The sequence below is a fragment of the Sturnira hondurensis genome, unplaced genomic scaffold, assembly GCF_014824575.4.
Source record: "Sturnira hondurensis isolate 20B ecotype Veracruz unplaced genomic scaffold, ASM1482457v3 Scaffold0014099, whole genome shotgun sequence".
Lineage (NCBI taxonomy): Eukaryota > Metazoa > Chordata > Mammalia > Chiroptera > Phyllostomidae > Sturnira > Sturnira hondurensis.
In genome coordinates, this window is record NW_028086730.1 from 460609 (window position 1) to 475120 (window position 14512).

Consider the following 14512-nt stretch of genomic DNA (forward strand, 5'->3'; position numbering starts at 1 on the left):
AAAATACATTCCAGGTGAATTTCGAATAGTAGAGGAAGGTAGTAATACACATACTCAAAAGAATTATGGAATCATGAAGAACTTAAGCATGGCTCTTTACACAGAAACTGTAATAAAAAAAAAGCCGCATTTGGCCGCATAAATTATTAAAACCCCTGCACACTCAAAAGCACTAAAATCTTTCCCCTCGCCCTCTTTCCAGTAATTGAGTGTCTGCATACTCTTCCATGCAGCTCTTGCCATTAGAAATCACTTCCACGTGCAAGATATCTTCAAGTACTAGTCATAATAAACATATTGGACGTTAGCCCTGGGCCAGGCGGTGCTCCGTTCTGGGCCTGCGTCAGTGCAATCCCCACGGCCGTCCCGGGAGGGACCTTGAGCCCACTTTCCACGTTAGAGCGAACGACTGGGGAGGGGAGAGCCGGGCCTGGGGCTCGGCAGCCTTGTTTCGCAGCAGCACGGTTGGCCGCCGGTTTGCACTGATGTTCCGTGGACACACTGCTTCCAGGCCTGTGTTTTCATTTGAGCGGCGTCCCTACATCTCTAGGTCCCTCCTCCCTGATATCCTTCCTGTTCCCTAGGACTTTGTCCTGCTGCCACTTGGGGAACCCCTGCACCCAAGTGCTCACACCCATTGTGATCGAGGAGTCTCACGCTGTTTGCAGCCTCTCAGGTGGATTATAATGTGTGTAGGTTGAGCTTCTGGCAGTAGAATGATTGAAGCCTTTAAATTGGAAGCATGTTGAGGACTGAAGGAAAGCTGCAGTAAGTGCAGACCTGTTGCCCGCACCCCAGACATCAGGCAGTGTGGTCTGCTCTGTGATGCGGGGGTCAGGGCTCCTCCGCATCCGATTTCCTGGTGGGAGCACCTCCAATAACACCACCATCCGAGGAGGTGGCCGTCCAGGCGAGCAGGGAGGAGTGGCGTGCAGTTTCTCACCAACGGTGTGGGCCAGTCCCTGTTGACTTTCTGTTCCACGTGCTTTCAGTAGAGTTGATGGAATCATTACGTATTTGTACAGCTTTTGTGTTGGTATTTACATGCAGAAATGGGGCACTGTGACTTACTCTGAAATTGTAGTAACTGGGATAAACTTGCTTTATTTCCAGATTTGAAGGCCATATAGAGATCTGCCCACCAGGCATGAGTCACTCAGTTTGTTCGGTCAACAAGAGCGTTCTAGAAGCCATCCGAGGAAGACTTGGCTCTTTTCACGAACTCCTGCTTGAGCCACCCAAGGTAAGGCAGCTGTCTCAAGCATGGCCAATTCGCCAGTTGTCAGAAGGTGGGTAAGCCTCGTGAGTGGTAGAGCTGGCTGTGACCAGCCTGTCTAGGACATGTGACTGGGTACGCTGCCAGTCTTGATTGCTTTTGAGCTAATTTCTGATTGGCTTTCATCGGTGTGTTGTGTCTAAATTAATGAATCATGCCTAATTACAATCAAACAAATTTGTAAATTTGTTCTTTTTATAAATTCTGGTTACCTGTAAGCCCATGAAATAAACGCTTTTCTTCACATGACATGTTACTGGCACGTCTCTAAAGTGAGGTAAACCTGTTAGTAACTGACCCTGGAGGCGGAGTGCCCTTGTCAGAGCTGGAGCAGTGGAGCATGTGACTGACAGGTGCTTATTGACGAGGCAGCAGGCGCATGTGACGCAGAGCCCGAGGTTTGGTAAGGGGCAGGTGTGTGTGAGTGCAGGTAGCCGCCAGTGGAGGCCCTCGCCGGCCCTCGCAGCGGTGCTCAGGTGTAGGGCAGGGGGCGCTCTTCCTGGGCCACCCAGGAGGTGGCCGTCCCAGTGCAGAGTTCGGCTGGCACCAGCTCCCAGGTCCCCGGCCATGGTCGTGCAAGCCTCTGTGGCATGTTCTGGGTGAGCTTCTGGGCATTTGAATGTAGTACACTGGCTGGCCTGGCTGCTGTGGCTCAGGGGTTTGAGCGTCAGCCTGGGAAGAAAGGGTCGTCGGTTTGATTCCCAGTCAGGGCACTTGCCTGGGTTGCAGGCCAGGTCCCCAGTGGGGAGGGGGGTGCGTCAGAGGCAACCTCACATGGATGTTTCTCCCTCTCTTCCTCCCTCCCTTCTCCTCTGTCTAAAAATAGATAAATAAAATCTCTTTAAAAAGGAAAATGTTTTTAAAAAATAAACTAATGTACTAGTTTCTCCCTCCTAGATGTAATCTTTTTGGTTTAGCCACTTCGTGGTGCAGGAGCCCAGGGTAATTGGCATCTGTTATCCAGGGAGTCTGGGTCAGCTTCCAGATGGTCCGTTCCCAGGTGACGCTGCTGCGCAGGCCCCGTCCTGCCATGCTGTCTCCTGTCCCACCTCTGTGGGGTGCCCTCGGGGACAGTGCCCATGGTGTGGTCAGACCCAAGCAGCAGAACAGGGAGAGCAGAGAAGGAGAGCAGATCCAGTTAGGAGAAGAGAACATCACGAGTGGAAGTCAGAGGAGGGAGAAGGGTGTGGGAGGAGAGGGGAGGGTGTGTGACAAAGCGCCCCAGATCTGTGCCTCGATGGCCTGCCTGTCTTCCTTCCAGAGGGACCAGAAGGACAGCGTCTAATGTGGAGTCTCACACTCATCCTCCCCTTGGCCCTCATGCAAAATAAGGTAGAGTCTCGTTTGCAGAGTGGTCAGTTCGTACCTGGGTTTGCCGCAGGTGTTTGCACGGGTAGATCTGCAGAGCTTTTGTGGGGGCCTGGTAAGTGGTGCTATCGTGCTGTGAGTGAGCCCCACAGTCCCACGAAGCCTCTGGGGGGCCACAGGGGGTGAAGGTGCTGTCGAGGACGGGGACACTGAGAAAGGGTGACCACCCTTCCTGAACTGAAACTCTGGGAGGCCCTGTGTCTGTCCTTTGTGATTTCCTGCGGTAGAAACTCCCTTTTCTGGACAAGAGCAGGTTGGAGGTTGTCCTGTTTCCAGGTCGTGGTCCTGTGGCAGCGCCCGAGTTGGCATTGTTACCGTAGGTTTAGCAGGGATCGAGGACCGTGTTCCAGGGCCACTCGGACCTCCTCTCAGCGCTCACCCCACTTGGAGGGCTGCGCCTCACGGCCGGCTCCTGTGGCTCCCTGCCTCCTGCGTGGGGCGGTCCGGGCTCTGAAGCCAGGGCGCTGTGTTCCTACAGACTGCACTCCAGGGGGCGACTTGCTCGTTGTTACTCTGGGGTATTTCACTGTGTCTTGAAGATACCGATTTCCCCTCAAGTGGAGAATCCAGGCCAAATTGTTCCGCAGGCTTGGTTTACCTGGCGTCCTGTCTTGGCACACACCCCTGCTCCCTCTTACTGTACGTCAGTGGATTGCATGGCGAAGCTCTTTAATCAGAAGCTTTTCTTCCTCAGAAAAGTGTGATGAAGACGACATGGGGTGTGCTGGACCCCCCCGTCGGGAACACCCGGTTGAATGTGATTCGGTTGATATCCAGTCTGCTTCAGACGAACACCAGCAGTATTAACGGGGACCTCATGGAGCTGAACAGCATTGGGGTCATATTGGTAAGATCCCCTGGAAAGGCTTTTCTGTTTGCCCTTGATTTTTCACGGCTATGTGAGTCAGGGCCCAGCCTCACCGATGGACGGTGGTCAGTGCCTCCTGTGGGTCTGAGAGGGCGTGGCCTTTCGTAGTGTTTTTGCTCTGTGTTTTCCTGCAGGTATTGGTCATCGCTGTGTAAAGGAAACTGTTAGGGAACCACAGAGGGGATGGGGACCCAGACTTTTCTCTCAGGAGGTTGTCGTAGCAGTGAGTGACCGACTGCCTACGCTGCTCTCATAATTGGTGAAGGGACAAGAGCTCATCTTCGTCCCTCTGAGATACATCTCCGTGACATGTCTGAGACACCTGTGGTCTTTTGATTCGAGTCCAGAGTCTTGAAACAGTTATTAGTCTGCTTGTCAGTGGAAGGGAAAGGAAGAGCTCGGCGGGGGGGCCTGGGCTCTGTGGAGCCCTGCCCTCCTCCCCAGTTTCAGAGTTCGCACTTAGAGTCTGTGCACCCAGCTCCGTGCCCTCCTAGCTTCGTCTGTCCTGCCCCCGCAGCCCAGAAGTCACTGGGGTTAACACACAGCAGGTTTCGTGCTGTCCATTTGGAGGGTTTGGGAGCATTTCACAGGAGGCCTGGGCATTCACTCACTACAAGAAAGGCATTGGAGTGTGCGGTTTTACACATTTCTCCTGTGACCCTGGGCATAAAGCCCTGGGGGAGAGAAACTGTTCTAGGTCACTCCCTGAAAAGAGACGCCCTCCACGGCCGTATGTGGTGGAGTCAGGATTCGAATTCACGTCCCATCTCAAATCCGTGCGTGCTTCTCAGGCGTACCATTGTGCTTCCTAGAGTACTGACAAACTTTGTTAATTTCAGCTCTGGGTTAAAGGGCATGTCAGTGTAAGGCCTGAGAGCAAGAGCATCTTGGAGAAAGGTGACACGTGCAAGGATCCTGACTCCTGTGGCAGCACAGTTGCTAGGAAGGGGGGACACCCTTCCTCCCTCTGACTGGGCCGTGAAACTCAGGGATGTGCCTTTCTGCTCCTGCCTCTGCGGCCCCTCAGTCGTTAGTGCTAGTTGCCAATTTCACGAGTGACAGGGCTACTTCCATCTTTACCCCTGAATCTGAGTGACAGCAGATTTGATGAAACTCTTGAACAGATTGTCAATCGTTACCTTTTCATTGGAGGTTGGCTAACTGGACTCAACAGTATCCTAAATACATACTTAAACTGTGTGTTTTACGCTTTTAGAGATTGTCTTTTCTTTTTGTGATATGTTACCTTTTTGGATAATCTGGAATCCCTTGTTTGCTTCATTTGCTGACAGCTCTGTGGTTTCAGATGCCCACGTAGCTGTTCTTTGCACAGCTGTGAGTACCTGAGAGGGGGCCCAGGCCCTCCTCTGTCTCTCCACGCTGCACCCAGCTCCGTGCCCTGCACGGAGAGCTGTCAGTGCATGGTCGCAGGGTCAAGTGAAGTGCTCCTAGGATTTTTAAAAATCACTCATTGGACTTAGTATTCGCTGCTTTGATAACATAAAAGGTTACTGTCTTTCTCTTTGAAAAGCTTCTGTTACCTCTTCTTTGCCTGTTTGTTGTTGGTTTCTACTTGATTTCACGGAAACTCCATCATGTCAGGGAGGCGGGCATCCTGTTACTACTCTGCAAAGTGGCGCTTCTGACCTTCCACATAAACTTGCGTCCCTTTAGTTAGCCCTATTGGACAAAGAGCACATCATTTTTACTTTATTACATCACTGTTTAGTAAATGTTTTAAAGTAGTGGCCTAAACACTGGGGTAACTGAATAAAAGAGAGCATTGTGTTTCTTTTTCCTAGGACATGTTCTTCAAATACACGTGGAATAATTTTCTGCACACGCAAGTGGAGATCTGCATTGCACTGATCCTCGCAAGTCCCTTTGAGAACACAGAAAACAGCACAATTACTGAGCAGGACTCCACTGGCGACAACTTATTACTGAAACATGTAAGCTTACTTGATGTCTTTTTTCTGCCACTCCTTGTCAACAGCGTTTTCCCACGTAAGTGCAAAGTGAGTTGAAATTGCTCCCTGTATAAAGTAGGAGTATTGCTATGAGTTCTGAGTCAAGCTTTTGCCAGGCACAGTTTCCTGTGCTCCATTTTCATTTTGGTCAGGCTCTGTATTTCTGTGGCCAGTTTCCATGGCTGATAAAACCCAGCTCGCCTTAGGTCGGTGGCTCATTGGTTGGTAGCAGTACTTGAAATACTGGTCCCCAGCAGGCGTGCGGCTGGGGGCGAGGCCGGTCCCGAGTCCCCGAGGCGTTCTCAGGGTCACACGCCACGCTCAGTTCGGCCGGCAGTTCGCAGCCATGTCCAGCTTGCTGGGTCGCTCACACGATTCTTCTTTTTAATTAGAGTGTTGTCTCACTTCAGACTTTTGACAGTTCAACATTTATGAAAATATTAACTGGATTATTCCTTTTTATTCAGCTTTTTCAAAAATGTCAGTTAATAGAACGAATACTTGACGCCTGGGAAATGAACGAGAAGAAACAGTAAGTATCTTGTTCTCTGATAGGAATTGTTTGATTTTCTCGTTTGAAGGGAATGCCCGCCCTTGCCCTAGACATAGCGCAGTGAAGTGATTGCATGGTGTACGCCACTTCCTAGTACTAAGTGCTTCTCTCAGGACGCCCAGAGTAGTTCACTGTAACAGGTATTTTTCTAATAGTTCATTTTTTGACCGCTCTGTCTTTCTGCCTTTTGAGGGGAATCTAGGGGTTTCTCTCCACCTCTGTGCTGCCTTTGGAACTCCCGGGCAGCCTTTCCGAGAATGGGGTGGGGCTGGGGGAGGGGTTGTAGAGCCAGCCGGCCCCTCGCTGGTGGGAGGGGACTAGCACTTGGGCCGCTTACCCCCGTTCTCAGCGCGCAGGAGGGCGCTGGATTACTTGAAGTCCTAGTCGATATGTGTAAGTAGCTGTTGCACAGACTTACTTTTTCCTAGTGGTGTTTCCGGTAACAGGCATCTGTCCAATATGGGAAGAGGGATGTAGTGGGGAAGTTAGACCCTCACAGGGAGGGGGACAGGGTGGGATTTGCTCGGGTTCCGAGTACTGGGGGGCCAGACACAAGCCGACTGCCTCTCTTGGCCAAATCCTCAAATGAGCTAAAGTTTTAACTTGAGAAATGCTATTGATAGATGCTTATATCTGTTAATTGATTGGTGTGACTGGAATTTGATACCCTTTAAAAAAATGAACCATAATTCTTACCTCAGTTCTCTACGAGATCTGGGCGTCAATGAATGTTTGGTTTTTGTTGTTCTTTAAAGATAAGCTGTTGTGGGGGGTGAATGGTTGGCTGGTTGGTACATTTGACTAAACCTTGCCCCATCAAGTGAGGTTCCAGTATAATCTTAGAGTAGGCAGTTTCTGCCACCCCCCCACCCCACTCCCCAGTCTGGTGATGTTCTGGCCCCTGCTCTTCCGTCCGTTCCTGTCTTCGGTGCCTCGGGTTTTAGAATGACCACTTAAAGCTGCTCCACTTACCAGGCTGTCTCCTCACTTTGTGCTGTCCGGAGCCTGAGCATGTGTCCTCTCCCCCATCAGGGCCGAGGGAGGAAGACGGCACGGCTACATGGGGCACCTGACCAGGATAGCCAACTGCATCGTGCACAGCGCTGACAAGGGCCCCAGCAGCGCACTGGTGCAGCAGCTCATCCAAGGTGAGTGGCTCCGGGGTCCCCGTTGCACTCTCTCGGCAGCGGAGAAGGGGTTTGAGGCCAGAGTGGAGGTGTACGTTTTTCCCAGCTGTCCGCGGAGCGTCTTTGGTAACTATCTGGAGGTTCAAGGAGGGTCTTGCGAGTGTTTGAGCAGTGGCGTTCTTTGCCGTCCTTACTTCCGCTGCCTAACCTGTTAGTGAGCACCGGCCGCCCTGGCCGGGGTCAGGGTACTGCAGTCACCCCGCTCTCTGAGGGCGCTGCTCGGGGACCTGTCCCTTGAGCGCGAATTACTCACAGGCTGGCCTGGAGCCCCTTGGGCTGTAGCCATTCTGCCTTTCCTTTCCCTTGAAGATCCCACTGCAGCCTGCGGGCAGGGTTCCTTTAACTGGGCTCTGAACGCACTTCTCAGCATTCTTTTGATATCTTCTGTACTAAACAGGGAGATCAGCTCCTGGAAGACCCTGTCAGGACTAGTGTTGAAATTTAGTCAGGTCAAGGCCACTCAGAAGAACATGTGTGCGTGCTTTTTACACTGGCACCCAGGCCACAGACTGTCACCTTGAAAGCCAGTGAGCTCCATATGCCAGCAGAATCCCCAGTCCTGGGACTTACTCTTCATGTGAAAAATTTCCTCTTTTTTTAAAAAACGTTTGTTTATTTTTAGAAAGAGGGGAAGGGAGGGAGAGAGAGAAACATTGATTGGCTGCATCTGGCACGCCCCCAACCAGGGACCCAGCCCACAACCCAGGCCTGTGCCCTGACTGGGAATCGAACCAGCGACCTTTCAGTTCATAGGTCACCGCTCGGTCCACTGATCCACACCAGCCAGGGCTGAATGTGAAAATCTTTACTTTTGCAGTACAGAGTTCATTTAGAGTCACCTTGATGAAAATCTGTTTATGTTTTAAGAATGTTATGTGTTCAAGAGGCTGTTATCTATCGAATGTCCATTCAAAGCATAGCTGTCGCCCCGGGAAGGAGAACTGGGCTCGCCCACTGGTAAGCCAGGTCATCAGTTCCTCGTCTGTCCCTCCCAGGGAGACAGAGCCCTGTGTGCGACTGTTCCTTAGGTCAGTCGGCCTCTGCCGTGGCAGCCACGTGCCGGCCAGCGTGTGTTTATAGCGGTGTTGTCAGGTGACGGCCTCAGCCAGGTAGGCCTCCAAGAGCCCAGCTGCGGTTTTGTTTCCTCAGGAAAGGGTCTATGTGTCCTTTTCATGAAAAATTCTCTCAAACATACAATTTCACTACTGCATCTGTGTCCGTAGGTGGGCCCCTGCTACAGACATTTGGGAAATGTTATTCTTGAGCAGTTTGGAAGCCAAACTGAGTTCCATGGATTGATTGTTCTTTGGCCAGATGTCAGGCAGAGTATCTCAGGAGAGGGTGCAGGAGCCGGCGTGTGTGGCATCTCCGGAATGCGCACGACGGCAGAACAAGGCAGCCTTTCCCCCACCCCAACAGCCTGTTGCCTTTCTCAGAAGACTTTGTTGGAAACACATTTTCCAGTTTAAGATTTTAACCAAAAGATTTTTAGCAACTTTAGTCCCAGGCACTCAGGGCTCTTGGCATCAAGTGTGACTTTGGGGCGGGGGTGGCTTCCGGTGGCTGAAAGCTCTCTGGGTCCCTCGGAGTTCACCTTCTCGGACTGCATGGGCAGGCCTTCCCCTGCTACCTGGTGGTTTCATGCGTCCGGGTGGGTCACTGTGGTGACGATCTTTTCTCCTCCTTTCCTCCTCAAGATCTTCCAGACGACATCAGGGAGCGATGGGAGACCTTCTGCACAAGCTCCTTAGGAGAGACTAACAAGAGGAACACGGTAGATCTAGTAGGTTTTACAAGGTTACGTTTCTGTGGTTTCAGGGCGCTTAGCCTTTGCCTGTGTATTCAGAACGACATGCAAGCTCTTCCTTTGTCCCGGTAGTAGTGGGTCATGGATACGTTTGTGTTTCTCTGTGAAGGAGGCAGGCGGGTGTTCGTTGTATCTGCGCTGATTTGCCTAGTCAGCTCCTAATTCCTGCCTGGGGTGGTGCAGGGGTGCAGAGAAGCCACTGAGGCCACCTCTCACCTTACTTGGTTTCCGTTTCCCTCAGAGTTCTGCTCCCTAAGCACCACGGCCACGCAGCCTCCAGAGTGCCCGTCACTCTGTTGGGCCCGCTGCCTTCTGCCTCAGATAACTGTGCTGGGTGGCCAGAAAACCCAGATGTTCCTTTGGATGTTTTCCAGTGTGACTGAGTTCAGTCGGTCCTGGTTTTACACCATTCCCAGTGGCGGAGCTTCTGTAGGTGCCTGTGAAAACCCAGCTGGAAAGCCTTATTGGATTGGAGCTTCTAGCCAGGGAATAATGGCATTGATAATGTGGTTTTTTAAATTATATTGGACTTTGGAATGCATTCCTTTTTTTGTTTTAAACACATTTAGCTTTAAGGTGAGTATTGCCTTTGCATTTGAAGGTGTGCAAAAACGTGTTCTTTCATCAGTCCGTGGCAGCCAGTGATCAGGGCGGCGGCCTTGACCCCACGGTCACACCTCGACTGCTGGGCAGTCAGGAGCTGGCAGCCTTACCTCATCAAAACAGAATTTGGGGACAGGACAGAGAGGAAAGGCGAGGCAGCTACAGGGCGGTCCCTAGGTCGTCCTGAGTCACAGCTAAAGTTGCCGAAAAGATGTCTTTGGTGATTGTTTTCCAGACTCTAGGCAGAGCAGTGTCTTGCTGTGGTAGGTGTATGGCAGAATGAATAGTTATTGGGAGCCGGAGGCACTGCGAACTCAGAGTTGACTGGGAGGGGCTGTAAGAGAGGTCAGGCAGCCCTCAGTGTCCGAGTGAGCGGCAGCCCACAGGGGTGCCGGCGTTCTGCCAGCCCCAAGTCGTCAGGAAGGGGTCGGTGAGTTTTAATGGCTATGGAACCCACTGTATCCACCCCTCCAATAAAATGGGTTAAATTTTTAGATACTCGGGGTTTTACTGTAGGATGAAATTGTTCCTTCACACTGTTAAATGGAACCGTTTAATTTTAGACACTCTGTGTTGATTTCTTGCCGGCAAGGGGGTTGTCTCCTTTAAGGGGATTTTTTTGTCTTATTTCTATTTATAAAGGAATATTTAAGAATACTATGTGTCATTTTGTTTGGGAGACTTCTTTTAAAATTATCCTTTGATTGACTACATTACAGTTAACACTTAGCTACTTTAAATGACACTCTCAGCAATCCAGCGTGTGACTCTGTAAGTGTTGTTTTGTGTGTCCACACGCACCCGTGCAGACTGGTGTGCACATGCCTGTGGGGTCAGACCTCCAGACGTGACGCCTGTGCTGAAGGAAAACCTCCCGTGGGCTCTGCTCCACTGGGGCTCAGTTCTCCTTTGCCTGTTGCACTGGGACCCCACGAGGACACTGCAGTCAAACGAGCAGGGAGCAGCTGGCTTGTGTAGCAGAAATGGTCAGGTGAGTCCTCCTGACAAGACATGCAGGGATACAGGTGTCCAGGTTGGAAAAGTCACTCATGCCTTAATCCTGGGCCACCGAGGAGAGTCCCTGTGGCCCCCAGGCTCTTTGCCCTTCTGCCTGCAACTTAGTGCTGCAGCAGGTCTCGCCCCTGCAGAAGCATCGCACAGAGAGTGCACACCGGGGCGGCACAGCGCTCGGTCCCGGGGAAAGCGCCTCCTCCGCGCTGTCTCAGGCGCTGTCTCTGTCACTGAAACCAGCAGCTACGCACCCCCCCCCCCCCCACAGGTCAGATTAGACACACTGCCTTGATCTGGATTTCAGGGTGCTCTGGCACTGCTTCGGGAACCACGTCAGGTGTACTCACAGGGTTGGGTCAGCCTGTGGCTTGGGCGCCACACGCATGAGTTAGTGCCGTGTCACGTTGCCCTGGCCAGTTCTCACCTTTCCAGTCCCAGCAGGGGTTCGTTCACACGCACACCAGACATGGACCATCTGTCCTGCTGGCCGTGGGCCTGAGGACTTGATGGGTTATATAGGACAGGTCATGCCAGTGCCACGCTCCGGTCACTTCCGGGCAGCCCTCCCACCGCCCCTCTGAGAGTTCTGGAGCATTTCAGCCCCTCGACCCCACCACACCAAAGTGCACGCACAACAGACTGATACATCGCCCCTGCTTTTGCTTCGGGGTTATTATGAATGACACTTGGTGTGGTCTTCTTAATTCTCACCTGAGGGTGTGTTTATTGATTTAGGAGAGAGGAAGGGAGAGAGAGAGAGTGACAGATGCCAACCAGTTGCCTCTTATGTGTGCCCCGACCACGTGCTGCACGCACAGCACAGGCATGCGCTCGGTGCTCCAGCCGCCTGCCGCCTGGCCAGCATGGGCTTCCAGGTAGACTGATGTGCTTGGGACAGAAAAAAGCTGGTGACTGAGATTTTTAGCTGAGGGGGAAGAAGAATGAAGGTGGCATTTCCTGAAGTGACTGAAACTTTAGTGAATTTCTGGTACTTCGAAAGGGCGTGTTCAGACGTTTGGGTCAGGGGTTGGTGGTGGGTACGTCTGCATGGTGGGTCAGTGGGATTCCAGTGAGCAGGTTTTCCTCTGGGTAAGTTGTCTTTTTAGCTCAGGAAGTATTAAGTCAGAATCCCCACACCTTTCAATAACATAATTGCAAAGGTATATATGCATTTTGTTGTTATTATTGTTGTTTTAGGATTTCATTTTATTTTTAGAGAGTGGAAGGGAGAGAGAAAGGGAGAGAAACATAAATAGAGACGTGTGGTTGCCTGTCATGTGCCTCCCACTAGGGACCTGGCCCTCAACTCAGCCATGCGCCCTGACTGGGAATTGAACCGGCTACTCTTTGGTTCACAGGCCAGTGCTCAGTCCACTGAGCCGTGCCAGCCAGGGCACATTTTGTTATTATCAATAATAACTCTAAAACAGTAGGGGTTTTTTTTTTTTGTTTTGGAGAAAAAAGTTATTTTAAATCTCTCCCAGAATTGCTTTGAGGATACAAATTAAGGAGAATATGTAAAGGGATAATGAAGTCTCACACTTAATAGTTGCTTAACAAAAGCTATGGGACAGAAAAAAGCTGGTGACTGAGATTTTTAAAAAGCTAATTTATTTCTGATGTTTAATTAATGAGCTAAATGTTTTATTTTTTAGCCACCTAAAGATGAATAAGGATACATTGTATCCTGCTTAAACTTAGCAAGACATGCCAACTCTTTTGTTCTGTCTTAACTACGCTCACCCAGCTTGCCCCTTGTATTGTCTTTAATTCTGCGCCCCACCTTGGGGTTGCACCTCTCACACACACACCGGCTTAACACGACTCCGGCACTAGCCTGCCAGGCACGTGGTCAGAGCGCCTCTGAAGTCCACTGCAGTGGGAGCACTGGACCCGCTGTTGATAGCAGTGGCCCGGGAAGGTGCCAGCTGCCATGACCAAGCAGTATTCTGCCACCTCCCTTTGCACTCCGGCTGGGCACTCCTGGCACTTCCCGCCTCTCCATGCTGTTGCTCGTTAGCCCTCTGCAGTGGACGTAAGCAGGTTTCCTTCCCTGATCACAAATTCTCTCTCTGATTTCACTGGCCAGATTGGAAAGTAGGGTGTGCTTGTGTTCTTTGGACCTTAAGCGGGGTGGAGAGGGACTGAACTGAGAACACTGGGCCGTTCACGTGGACGTAGCATCTTTGCCAAAGACAGTCAGGCATAGAGTTTAACTTGGTTCAGGCTGTGATTCACTCAGTTGCACAGGCCATCCACCTGTAGACCTGCGTAGAGTCTGCTTGGGGCTTGCACCCAGGTTTGGGACCTCGCAAAGCAGATAGGCCAGTGTCTAACTCCGTGCTGCTCGGCGCAGCTTCTCGGGTGGTAGGTCGTGGCCACGTGTGTCCTCCCCCGGGGACAGGGGTCTCCGTCCAGAACACCTGAACAGAACGTGCAGGGAGAACCCCTCGAGAGAAGCTGTGTGAGTGGCGCCCAGAAACTGCTGGTTTCCAGGGGGCACAGACCGTTCACGTTTATTACTCGCTGTTGTCGTGTGGCGGGTGTTGCTGTTAGTGCTGTAGTCAGTCATCTCTGTGTCTTCATGTCTGGTTGTCAGCACATTTCCCTGAATATTATGTGACATTTGTGAATTAAAAAATCACTTACCAGGAGTTGGTGAGCAGTTCATGTTTGCATTTTTGCTTAATTAAACAATTGGTTGTAAGTTCCAAGGAAGGGGGGTACATTTTAAGGGGCAGAAGATTTTGGGTCTTCTTATGAGCGGGAACTGTTCACTCAAGTCATCCTTAGTTCCTATGGGCAGTGCTTTTCTTAGGGTGGGTAGGAAATGCAAGAATTTAAAGTGAAATGGGTATATTTAATGTGACCTTTTAGTGGCTCACGAGTGATCCCTGGGACTTGCAGTTTTAGCTTTCAGGCTTCGCACACATAAATTTTTTCTATATTTCATCTGAGCCATTCCTTCCGCCTTCCCTGTGGAAACATTTTATAGGAGATAAGTGTCAATCCCTCTTTCCTGTTCTCTGGTGATGCCAGCAGTGAGTGAAATCACCACAAGTGGGCGGCAGAGGGCAGGAAGCCAAACCAGGTGGTTGAGTGAGGTGCACCCTTGAGTATCGGGCCGGTTTTACAACTTAACTGTTACTTAGTTTTGTTCTTGCTGTTGTGATTTTTCCATTAAAATGATGATGCAAATGTCCACAATTTTTCTGTTAAATAGTCTTTTACATTTTTATGCATATAGGTTACAACCTGCCATATTCATTCATCCAGTGATGATGAAATTGACTTTAAAGAAACGGGTTTCTCACAGGATTCTTCTTTGCAGCAAGTGAGTCACACCTAAAGCTTTGCTTTTTGTTTTTATTTTAAATGCTTAGTCCAGTTGCCATTGATGTATCAGTTTTGGAGACAGACTGTGTGTTAGAATGTGATTGGGGTTACTTACTAGGTAGCAGGAGCCTTAAGGAGGAAGCGTTGGGTCCTTGAGAGCAAGGCGTGTCTGTGTCGGCTGTGTTTCAGGAAACGCTTCCTGCCCCCGTAACAGTGACGACTTGGGTAAGTTCCCGGGAGGCTGGAAGGGCCCGAGTCATTGGGCGAGAGCCTCAGACACGCCTGTTAGGCAGACCCACACGGGGGTGCAGGTCGCTGTGGTGGGCAGCCGAGGGCGCGAGCGGCAGGAATGAGACTGTTGTGATGCCAACGCTGTCCTGGAGCCAGCGGCTTATGTGCCTCTGTGTCTTCAGTGTCCACTGTGCCCTCCTGCTCCCAAGTTTATCTGTTTATCAGCGGCTTGTAATCTTTGTGGGGAAGAAAACAGCATATAAAAGTAAATGTACTGATGTATCATCTCTTGGTGGTTCTTG

The 14512-nt window shown here is 50.9% G+C and overlaps 1 protein-coding gene across 20 annotated transcripts in view; it reads left to right on the top strand.

The window, feature by feature from the left end:
• Positions 1 to 14512, top strand: part of PPP6R3 (protein phosphatase 6 regulatory subunit 3) — a 122576-nt gene that overhangs the window by 82497 nt on the left and 25567 nt on the right. For 6 of the 20 annotated variants that reach the window (XM_037062549.1, XM_037062552.1, XM_037062547.1 and 3 more), the window contains exons 9-15: positions 1114 to 1243; positions 3339 to 3491; positions 5315 to 5464; positions 5950 to 6014; positions 7068 to 7183; positions 8920 to 9005; positions 13891 to 13977. In XM_037062549.1, the coding sequence (XP_036918444.1) occupies positions 1114 to 1243; positions 3339 to 3491; positions 5315 to 5464; positions 5950 to 6014; positions 7068 to 7183; positions 8920 to 9005; positions 13891 to 13977 (787 nt within the window). Of the gene's footprint in view, positions 1 to 1113; positions 1244 to 3338; positions 3492 to 5314; positions 5465 to 5949; positions 6015 to 7067; positions 7184 to 8915; positions 9006 to 13890; positions 13978 to 14168; positions 14205 to 14512 lie in introns of all 20 variants that reach the window. The other 14 variants (XM_037062554.1, XM_037062557.1, XM_037062558.1 and 11 more) reach the window with 5 other exon arrangements.